Source organism: Gouania willdenowi, chromosome 10 (genome assembly GCF_900634775.1).
Source record: "Gouania willdenowi chromosome 10, fGouWil2.1, whole genome shotgun sequence".
In the NCBI taxonomy this organism is placed as follows: domain Eukaryota; kingdom Metazoa; phylum Chordata; class Actinopteri; order Blenniiformes; family Gobiesocidae; genus Gouania; species Gouania willdenowi.
Genome location: NC_041053.1, coordinates 41,520,599 through 41,533,104, shown reverse-complemented (window position 1 = coordinate 41,533,104; position 12,506 = coordinate 41,520,599). Strand labels below are relative to the sequence as shown.

Genomic DNA, 12,506 nt, shown 5'->3' with positions numbered 1-12,506 from the left:
ACACACGCTGGGAACGCCCACAACTCACACACGCTGGGAACGCCCACAACTCACACACGCTGGGAACGCCCACAACTCACACACGCTGGGAACGCCCACAACTCACACACGCTGGGAACGCCCACAACTCACACATGCTGGGAACGCCCACAACTCACACATGCTGGGAACGCCCACAACTCACACACGCTGGGAACGCCCACAACTCACACATGCTGGGAACGCCCACAACTCACACATGCTGGGAACGCCCACAACTCACACATGCTGGGAACGCCCACAACTCACACATGCTGGGAACGCCCACAACTCACACATGCTGGGAACGCCCACAACTCACACATGCTGGGAACGCCCACAACTCACACACGCTGGGAACGCCCACAACTCACACACGCTGGGAATGCCCACAACTCACACATGCTGGAACGCCCACAACTCACACATGCTGGGAACGCCCACAACTCACACATGCTGGGAACGCCCACAACTCACACATGCTGGGAACGCCCACAACTCACACACGCTGGGAACGCCCACAACTCACACACGCTGGGAACGCCCACAACTCACACACGCTGGGAACGCCCACAACTCACACACGCTGGGAACGCCCACAACTCACACACGCTGGGAACGCCCACAACTCACACACGCTGGGAACGCCCACAACTCACACACGCTGGGAACGCCCACAACAATTCTTTTAAACATTCCAACTGCATTTTTCCTTAAACATTTCAACTCCAGACAATCAGACTGAAAGAAAACATTTACGACAAGTCAATATTTAGTCAAACCACGTCAGACGAAACGCTAACAGGCTGATCAGATGCAGTTATGCTTGTTTGGTAACCATGGTGATAGATTAGCATCAGCATTAGAATAACGACCAATCAGAGCCTTAAAGCAGAACTAAGTCACGTTTTCACCGTAATAAATCCTTGTCATAGTCCCTGTGAGGGTAATACAGTGTTTATGGGGGTCTTTCACCCCCCCTGCTGTCTGACACAGTGGTATACGTACAACACTAATGCTGCGTTCACCTACAGTCACTTCAATCGCCCGTGATGAGTCACATGAACACATGTGTTTTTGTTTTTTAACACTGTTTGATCACTTCATCGCTCTAGTGGCGTCATTACCAGGGAACGTGTGTGTGTGTGTGTGTGTGTGTGTGTGTGTGTGTGTGTGTGCAGCACGGTGACAGGGGAGACCACTGGCTGATCACTGATCATAAACAGTTCCATTTTTACGTTATAAATGATCAACTTACGGAGCAGGAGGGAGGAGCTTCTGCCTCGGGGGTGTGGTGTTTACGAGCGGGGGAGGGGCTCTAAGCAGAAGTTACTGAGTTCTGCTTTAACTTTGGAAACAACAAAGAGTCATTTTATCATAGTTTTCTTTTTTGATACCATTTTGTTTGCTTTTGAAGTCACTTAAATGGATTTATTTCAATGTTTTTGTGTGTTGGCAGGATTTTCTGTGGTGATGTCATTTTGTGTGTTCTTCTGTCATTTGTGAACGTTTGTGTGTGTTTGTGGTTAGATTTTGTATGTTTGCTTCCATGTTGTGTATTTTTTCTCGCTGTGTGTTCATGGCAGGATTTTGTGTGTTTTTAACAGCAGACTTACACACATTTTCTGTCCCTTCAAATATCACTTTTTTCCTGGTAAACTCAGTTGTTTACAGATGACACTGTTTTGTCATCTTTAGATGAAGCAACGACAGGAATTCATTTCTGAGGAAAATAAAATCAGACGTCAGTGAAACAAATGAGTTTTTATGTTTTAAAAGTAGCAAATAATCAGTGTTTGAGTGATCGACTCATGCTACGCTCTGCTACACACACACACACACACACACACACACACACACACACACACACACACACACACACACACACACACACACACACACCCACACACACACACACACACACACACACACACACACACACACACACACACACACACACACAGCTTTCAGCCTGAGTGAAGGCTCTAATGCTACGTGTGTAACTCCTGATGGTCAAACCTTTGTAAACACACAGATTCACTCTGCAGTGTGTGTGTGTGTGTGTGTGTGTGTGTGTGTGTGTGTGGACAGGCTCCACTGAGCCAGGCATCAGTGTGAGTATGAATACAGAACAGGGGTTAGAGCGTGGTGTGTGTGTCGGAGCGTGGTGTGTGTGATCAGAGGCTCAGCGTTTGCAGATTCTACAAATAGAAGTGTGTGTGTGAGCGTGTTGTGTGTGTGTGTGAGCATGTTGTGTCTGTGTGTGAGCATGTTGTGTGTGTGCGTGGTGTGCGCGTGTGTTGGTTTTCTTACAATGGTTTGATAGGAGCCGAATTTCACAGTCTTTGTGTATTTCTATAAAGAGCTGTAACAATACACGTGTGTGTGTGTGTGTGTGTGTGTATCTAGTTTAGCACTCAGCTAGCAGTGGCTACAAAGACCAAACGGTTTCACAACTTCTGATTTCCAAAGAGAGGTCGTTCTGCGTCACTTCAGTCTCAAATATTTCAGAAAATGGCCCCATTTTACAAATGACTCCTCCTCCGTTAGTTCTCGTTAGATCAGAATACAGTTTGGTATGAAAACTCTATGAATGAATATGATGAGATGCTCAGAGCCCTTTTTTTTTTTTTGGTAATTTCCAAATGTATGTGAACATAGTCGTGTGATATATCGTTTCAAAGGTAATTCAACGTAGATTACGATTATACTTCGCAAAATTTGATTCGGGGCCCGGGGGCCCACCCCCTTTTTATTAAAGTTGTTTTCTCATTTATTTGTGAGTCAAATATTGCGACAGTTGGTGTTACCGAACCATTGACACATACCAATATATGAAATGGGCCCATTACTCCGTATGTGCCACAGGGGCCCCATTTTTCAAATGAATACTCTGTTAACTCATTGACTGCCAAAGACGTCTATAGACGTTAATTGTGTTTTTCGGCTGGGGTTGCTAGGAGACAGTGTGACGAAACTCTCCTGTTAATATCTAATTCATACCATGATGTAGTGACCAACTGGTGACCTGTAGGTGGCAGCAGAGCACTTTTGGATGAGAGATCACCTGTGATGAGCAGAGCTCAGAGGGAGAGGAAAGGAGTTTACGAGACAGAAAATGACGCTACAAGAGTAGCTCACACTCAACTAGAGCATGTGTGGAACTAAGTGGACTATTGAGAGTGTGGTGATGGTGAGAGAAAACGATCAACTAACTGGGCCAAACGGGTCATCTTTGTGTGTCGGGAGGAAGAGGAAGTTGCGTGTGTGGAGAATGACGGGGGAGAGACTTGGAGGAACGCCAAAATAGAGTACGAAATCCATTCAATTCTGACATAGATAGTAAAATAATAATAATGTGGCCATCAAAAGCCTGGTCTCAGTGTTGTTTTTATAGTTTTATAAAAGGAAACTAATGTTGAGGTGTCACTAAAGCAGAAAAAAAAAAAAAACGAATTAACTAACTAATAGATTTTTTTCAGAAAAAGCCATTTTTTTCAGCTTTTTGTCACAAACTGGTGATTTGTGTGAAACTTTTCTTTATTCAACTGTTGATTACAGAAGAACAAAACAAACTGGAAACAAAATTATTTTTTTTGATGAAATTAAAGACTTTAATATTTCAGAATCAGAATGGTTTCAGAATTCAGATAGTCATAGTACAAAATATTCTGTGGGTCTTTAAAAATCCTCTAAAACACCTGGAAATATGTGGTTAAATGCTCTGAAAATGGCTGGCAGTGACTGAGTTAATGCTTGTTGAATCAGGCTGTAATTTCACATGGATATTCTATGAGCGGATATCTAGAGCCTCTAGGAGACCTTTTTTACTCGGTAGAACCGAGTCATTTGACTGAATTCTCGGGAACGTGGTACGTGCTATTCAGTGTGGAGATGTTCCACAGGCCTGGCTGTAGTTCATCAGAACTTGTTCTTCCATGTTCATCTTCCATATATCAGTAACTCCATCACATATAAAGGTAAATATGGTATAGTAATAAGCTCCACCCACTCTCTCAGAATAAAGAAATAGATCTGCTATACATCCTATCTGGTGGACATGTCAGCTCCTCTAAATAGTCACTAAGTCAGTGTGTGTTTGGGTCTGGAACATGTTTGGGTCTTCAGTAAACTACTTAGCATATGTCTCAGCTCCCTGTAATGTGATCAGCTTAGAGCTATGAACATAGACTGTTCACATCACTAATGATTAGTCACAGAGATACATTGGTTCTAGACTCACACACTTTATTTACTATTTTCATTGGATCATAACTGTATGTGGGAATGTAATAATAATCAGATTTTGGTTTATTTTATAATATAAATGTTACTGTTTATTGGGATATTAAATTATTTTCTTTATGTGACTTCTTTAGTTTTATTTTGGACCAAAACTTTGGATTATTTCACCACTGGTGAATATTTCTAATCCTTTACATGAGGTGATTGTAGCTTAGCTCTGAGTCTGATAATCATTTATTATTGATTAGTTTTTCACTAGTAACATAAAAACAAAAATTGCATCAGAAAAACATTTATTCATAAGAACATGATTTATGAACACTTTTCTCATGTTCTATATTTTCTCTTTTTAAGGATGTTTTTCTTTCAAAATACATTGTTATATATTATCATCAATATCATGACGGTAATTAAATGCTGCATGAAAACAAACTGAACGAGACATTTGTTAGATAAATAAAAATAGAACAAATGTTTAACACAACATAAAATTATACTGATTCTCTTCATATTGTCACAATACGTTTAAAAACATTAATCATTCTGATTAAAAATAATAAAACATCACTAGTCGAGATGTAGCAGAGAAGTGCTTTATACTGGTTCATATACTGCTTTATACTGGTTCATATACTGCTTTATACTGGTTCATATACTGCTTTATACTGGTTCATATACTGGTTCATATACTGCTTTATACTGGTTCATATACTGGTTCATATACTGCTTTATACTGGTTCATATACTGGTTCATATACTGCTTTATACTGGTTCATATACTGCTTTATAATGGTTCATATACTTGTTAATATACTGCTTTATACTGGTTCATATACTGTTCATATACTGCTTTATACTGGTTCATATACTGGTTCATATACTGCTTTATACTGGTTCATATACTGGTTCATATACTGCTTTATACTGGTTCATATACTGGTTCATATACTGCTTTATACTGGTTCATATACTGGTTCATATACTGCTTTATACTGGTTCATATACTGGTTCATATACTGCTTTATACTGGTTCATATACTGCTTTATACTGGTTCATATACTGGTTTATACTGGTTCATATACTGGTTCATATACTGGTTCATATACTGCTTTATACTGGTTCATATACTGCTTTATACTGGTTCATATACTGCTTTATACTGGTTCATATACTGGTTCATATACTGCTTTATACTGGTTCATATACTGGTTCATATACTGCTTTATACTGGTTCATATACTGCTTTATAATGGTTCATATACTTGTTAATATACTGCTTTATACTGGTTCATATACTGGTTCATATACTGCTTTATACTGGTTCATATACTGGTTCATATACTGCTTTATACTGGTTCATATACTGGTTCATATACTGCTTTATACTGGTTCATATACTGGTTCATATACTGGTTCATATACTGCTTTATACTGGTTCATATACTGGTTCATATACTGCTTTATACTGGTTCATATACTGCTTTATACTGGTTCATATACTGGTTTATACTGGTTCATATACTGGTTCATATACTGGTTCATATACTGGTTCATATACTGCTTTATACTGGTTCATATACTGGTTTATACTGGTTCATATACTGGTTTATACTGGTTCATGTACTGGTTTATACTGCTTTATACTGGTTCATATACTGCTTTATACTGGTTCATATACTGGTTTATATACTGGTTTATACAGGTTCATATACTGGTTTATACTGGTTCATATACTGGTTTATACTGGTTCATGTACTGGTTTATACTGGTTCATGTACTGGTTTATACTGGTTCATATACTGGTAGTTTTTGGTAAATGTGACATTATAGAACAAATGAAAAGTGAAGAATGAATCGCCGTCGTTGGCCAATGGGAACGCAGCATCAGTCCTATTGTTCCTCTGAGATGGATTAACACCTCTGCCAAAGGCCTAAGAAGACACTAATTTAAAGTCACACACACACACACACACACACACACACACACACACACACACACACACACACACACACACACACACACACACACACACACACACACACACACACACACACACACACACACAGGAAAAAGTCTGGTTTGATGGTAATTAAACACATTAACACTTCAAGCAGAGTGTCTTTGTGCGCGAGGGCTTCATTTATCAGGCTGGGGAACGAGGGACACTCGGAGGTTCAGGTTATCTCTGCCACTGAAGCGACAGAGCAGAAACCAAAAAGAGGAAGCACGGAACATCAGATACTCATCGGGAAATGATTTCCATTTCAAACCAGTGACATCCTCTCCAGCAGTGACTTTCAAATCTAATTAGTCGTACGGGAAGTGTTGACCGAAGCGGGAGGAGAGAAACGCGGCGCCGTGGTGTCGGGGTTAACGGGAACTCAGGAGTGAAGATAACAACGGGAAGACGATTGGCTTTAAACAAGCCTGACTAATGAAGGTGAGCTGGGATCGAGCGCCACTATGGCCTCAGAGAGACCATCCTCCTGTGGATACCACGGGAATATTCAGAGAGAAAAACCTGAGAAAAGTTTCACCGTGAGGCGTTCAGGAGCAGGATTGTGACCTGTTGTGAACAATGTTTAAACACTGATTCACAGTTTAAATTTAATTTACCTTTAGTTTCCATCCAACTTCAGACACACTTTTTCTTTCCATATTTTTGCTCCTTTTAATGTCTTTTTGCTACATTTCTGACACTTCTACATCACATTTTAATGTCTTTTCTGCACATTTTTCCACTTTCCAGACATGTTCAGCACTTATAAACCCTTTCTACCACTTTTACACCTAATGTCACGTATATTGACCATTATTGTCACTTTTAACATCTTTTCACCATTTTTCATGATTATTTTTGCCAATTTAACCACATTCACTAATTGTCATCACCATTATTTGCCAGTTTAAACTCATTGTTCCAATATTGAGACTTTGAACCCTTTTCACCACTTTTTCTGTCTGTTTTTATCCACTCTAATTTGTAACTTTTCACCAATTTCTATGGTTTTTAAAATCTCATTTCACCATCTTTTCCACCATTTTTGGTCACTTTGAACCATTTTATTAGTGATTAAAACCATTTCCATCTTAAAGATGAATAAATACTAGAGCCAAATAATACATTTTTCATTATTGTCATTTTTAACCTATTTTCACTCCCCTTTATATGTTCTTAAGAACGTTTAACGGTCAAACGTTAAGACCTCGTCGAATGCTTTTATTTTGTAGAGTTGAGTCATTTCCTGGAATGATGAGGTTCATCTTTTGTTTCCCTCATGTGTCACATCGACTGTTCGCTCACAGCTGTGTCTTTCTACTCGCTGCCTGTTTTTGTGTCTCCTCTGGGAGCCGTCAGCGAGCAGCTGATGTTTACGAGGTAAACAGAGAGCGAGAAACCTTCTGTTTCTGCTGTAATTTGTTCAAAACTGTTGCTTTGGAACAAACCTGTCGTCTTCACGCCTCGTCTCGGGTGTAAAGAGCGCGTCATGTGACACGTGTCACATCTGTAGCTACTGGGAGAAAAAGATGTTCCAAAGTTGGCTTTTTTAAATTTAATATTTTTCTTTATTAGCAGAGACAACATGCTCTAGCTGATTTAACAAGTATTTTTATTTCAAACTAAGAATAAAGATGAGATAAACATGATAGATTCAATGATCAATAGTGATTATTATATTTACTGACAGTTTACGTTTCTTCTTTTTTCATTAGATTTTTAACCCTAAATCTTTTAATTCAAAATGCTGAGTTTCAAATTTCTCACGACCCCAAAAAGGAGCAAGCAAGACGGGAAAATGGATGAATGGATCGATTTAAATTTTAGATTTTTAACTTTAGAAAACTTGAACTAAACCTAAACTTCTTCTGTTTTTTTTTTTTTTCAATATTCTCAAATTTTCAACTAGATTTGCCAAAACAAACTAATGTTTACTTTAAATTATATATATATTAAAAATGGTGCCAGTTATTATCAAAATCAAAACTTGAAAAAAGTTTTAAAACTACATTTTAAAAAAAATTTAAAACAGAAAAAAAACTCTCATAAAAAAATGTGCAAATTTCAAAATGAAAAATAAATTTTATAATTGAAAAATGAAAAGATGCTTTTTTTTCCTCCTTTCGAAAAAAAAAAAAAATAGAAAAATAGAAAACTTTAAATTTTTAAATGTTCATATATATCATATATTGAATTTTTTTTTATCTTAATTTGAAGAAAAAAAGAAAAAAGGGGAAAAATGTTTTCAATTTGAAAATTTTAGGTTTAAATGATTTTTTTTTTTCAATTTGTTTTTCAAGTTCTGATTTTGACAGTAATTGACACCAGTTATTTTATTTATTTATTTTATATCGTATATTGTATTTTGTTCTACACTGAGTTAAAGAGATTCTGTTATTGAACTCATTTATTCTTTGTTTTATCCCAAAATACCATTCGGCTGTACATGTACTACAGTTTCTACGTCTTACTTTAAAAAGTAAATCCGACATTTTTATTTTTTGCCTCAGAGACGAGCGGTTGAATCCTAAACTGCTGAGTCAGCACCAGCGCTCTGTTTCCGTTTGTTGAGCCGTGCGCTCCCTCTGCTTCCTGCTGACTGCGTGTGGAAAAGCACTTAGATTTCTGCATGAGAAGTGCTTTAAAGCCTCAAATCCACGACGTGAGAGTCGGAGAACGGTGGCGGCCACTCGGCGCCGTGCAGATTACCTACGCACGTCCTCACAAACAGACAGAAAAAAGGGCCGACTTTAGCTGCTTTTGGTGGGAAAAGGCGTTTCAATAATGCATGAAGCAGAGGGCATTGTGGGAAATGAGCAGCGAGCCTTCAGTATCAGAGAATGATCTGATGTCACGCTCAGAGGAAAGGTTACGTTCTGCATATTTCTGCTCCATCTTTGACCTTTTCTCTCCTCAACGGACGCTCCTAAAGCAGTGGTTCTCAACCTTTTCAGCCCCCGACCCCACAATAAACGTGGTTTATTATTATTCAGGCCATAGTAGATGGAAATCCTTGTTTTAATCACAAAGAAAATGGGTTAAAAGGGACTCAAAAATGGTGGAAATGGTGGTGAAATGGGATTTTTAAAAAGCACAGAAACTGGTTAAAAGTTGTGGATAAAAACAGGCAGAAAAAGTGGTAAAAACGTTCAGTGTCAATATTGGAACAATTAGTTTTAACTGGCAAATAATGAGCATGACAAATGGTGAATGTGGTTAAATAGGCAAAAATAAGCCTGAAAAGTGGAAAGGGTTTAAAAGTTCTGAAAATGTTTTGAAAGTGAAAAAATGTGCAGAAAAGGCTTTGAGAAGTGTCAGAAATAGAAGTAATGTATCATTAAAAAAGTAAAAATATGGCAAGAAAAAATGATGAAAATAGGTTAAAAAATGGTGAGTTTGGTGGAGTTACAGAAAAATGTTAAAAATAAGCAAAAATGGGCTCAAATGATTCAAAAAAGATTCTTGTTTCCTGAAGGAATCTGAGGACCACTTCAAAATGACCCTGAATGAAGGTGGAGAATCCCTGCTTTAAAGAATATTCTCCTCATCACGTCACGTCTCAAACAGAAGCTACTGATGTTTTTTGTGTTAATTGGATGTTTTTTTCATAATTATGGTTTTAACGAAGCCATGCGTAGCTGTTCTTTCTCCTCCTACGACGACGATGATCCAGTTTCACACTCAGTGTTCACCGTTTGATTCCCGCTCACTGTCTTTCAGCTCTAATGAAAAGACGTTCTCAACTTTATAACACACGCACGCACGCACGCACGCGCACAAGCACACGCACACGCACACGCACACACACACACACACAGCTTTTATTTAATTTGTGTAAATGAAACGTGACCGTAGGAGGACGGAGGCTTTGCGGTTCTCACACACCTGAATAATGACTTTGTGTTTACGTTTAAATAAAAGCAACATTTGAAAGAGTTCCATTAAAGTACAAACAAGAAAAAACAAAAAACAACACGATTGAGCTTCACAAAATCCAATTATCACCAACGTCTTACAGCCGTTTGTCGAGCGTCTGCTTCAGTGATTTTAATCCAGTGTTTGAACGACTGGACGCACACGTTTGTTACACTGACCCACAAATGGATCACAACAAAAACAGTTCAGAACAGACATGGTAACTGGTGGCCACAAAATACAAATCAAAACTACACAAAATGACAGAAAAATACAGAAAATTAATGAAAACATGTACAAAATGGGTCCAAAAACACACTCTAATATACAAAATAAAATAAAAATACACTAAATAACTCCATAACTCACACAAGATGGCACAAAAATACAAAAAATTACTCCAAAAACACACATAATACACAAAACAGAAAACTATATAAAATTACTCCAAAAATGCATACTTATACAAAATGTCAGAAGAGTACACAAAATGGAAGAAAAAAAATACAATGACTCCAAAAACCCACACAAATACACAAAATGAATCAAAAATCACACCAAAAATTAACAACACCCCTAATCCTAACCCCTAACCCGTATTTCTCTCCGTCCTGCTTCTCATATTAGTATTTTTTCTAAATGCTGACATAAATGTTGGTCATGTGATCTGATACAATCACAGTATTGTGGCCTCGCTGTGGTAAAAGTTTCCCATTATGGTTCAGAATACCAAACATTTGTGTGAAATGTTGATAAATATTAGTTCTGAGGTCAGAAAAGGATAAACTAGAAGAAAAAAATACACAAAATAGAAGAAAAAAATACACAAAATAGAAGAAAAAAATACACAAAATGACTTAAAAACGCACACTTACACAAAACGTCAGAAAAGTACACAAAGCTAAAGGAAAAATGCACAAAATGAATCGAAAAACGCAAACACACACATCAAAAATACACAAAATGACAAAAAAATAAAAACACACAAACCTTTTTTTCTTTCTCGTCCTGTTTCTCATTATTAGTATTTTTAGTAAACGCTGATGAGAAAGTTTGGTCATGTGACCATCAGATCTGATAAATCTCTGGTTTAAAGACCAAACCTTTGATAAACACTAATTCTGATGAGGTCAGAAACGAATGCTATGTTTATGAGACGAGCGCCAACAATGGGATGGTTTGCGTTATTTATTTTTTTGTTCAGAGGTGATGGTGTAGAAACGTAATCTGTTTCCTGGTTCCTCATCCTGGTTCTTCTACTTCTTCTTCTCTGTGTATTTCCTGTAGATCTGAGGTCACTTCCTGACGTGGCGATGACCGGTAACTGTACCCGTGAGTGCACCGAGTTCGGCCACTCTGACTCCTGTTGGATGCCCGGCCAACCGTCGCCCAACCGTAAACCGACCAAGGCGGGAGGCGCCCAGCTGTCCACCTTCGTGCCTTACCAGGAGACGGACGGGCCGGACCAGCCCATGGCCAACGGGAGCCCCAAGGCTCCGCCCACCGAGGAGCGAGGGCTCGGAGGACCCAAAGTGGCCAACATGCGGTTCATGACCCCGTACAGCAGCGCCTACCCTGGGGGCGGAGACTCGTCCTGTGGGATGGAGGAGATTCCGCTGAGTCAGCCTAAAGAGTTCCACTGCACCAACGCCCCCGCCGGCCAGACCTCCAAGAGGGAGATCTATCTGTAAGCCCCGCCCCTCGCCGCTCCCGCCCCTGTGCCTAAAACCCGCCGTGCCGCAGCGCCGACTTCCTCCTTCCTTCTTTTTTAACTACTGACGGCTTTGGCCCCGCCCACCTCGTTAGCCGCCCTGATGGAACCAATCAAATGTAAGATACGAGTCGTGTGAATCCCGTGAACTGAGGAATGTAAACTCCACCATCGCCATGGGAACGTTTACCAGGATTCTTCCTCTTTGTGTAAATCCTTCTTAGCTCAACTGTGTGATGCGTTTGGATTTTTAACTTATCGTTTTCAGACTCCGACAACGTCAGGATCATCTGCTTCTGGAGCCAGATTAGCTCCAATCACGTGGAGGACGTTTGATGATGACTTCTTTTTCCTTTGTTTCATGTACAAATCTGTAAATGTAAATTATAGCTGAACAGTGAGAGGGGAACTGCTGACACACTACGTGCACGCTAACGCTAACGTTCCCAGACTCTGGAGCATCACCAACGGTGCCGACTTACCAACACTTTTCTTTGCGTCTCCTCTTCTTCCACGTTAACAACACGACTCAGAGAGTCCAACATGGAGAGATCAGCAGCTGGATCAGAGTCCAGGAAGTGAACGTGGTGCTCACATTGTTGTCAGTAGTATTCCA

The 12,506-nt window shown here is 39.3% G+C and overlaps 1 protein-coding gene across 1 annotated transcript in view; it reads left to right on the top strand.

The window, feature by feature from the left end:
* The window catches only part of LOC114470994 (protocadherin-1-like), a 171,762-nt gene extending 159,748 nt beyond the window's left edge, over positions 1-12,014 (top strand). Inside the window, exon 5 of the mRNA XM_028459463.1 lies at positions 11,467-12,014. Within this exon, the coding sequence (XP_028315264.1) occupies positions 11,467-11,870 (404 nt within the window). The 3' untranslated portion in view covers positions 11,871-12,014. The remainder of the gene's footprint in view (positions 1-11,466) is intronic.
* Positions 12,015-12,506: the final 492 nt, after the last annotated feature.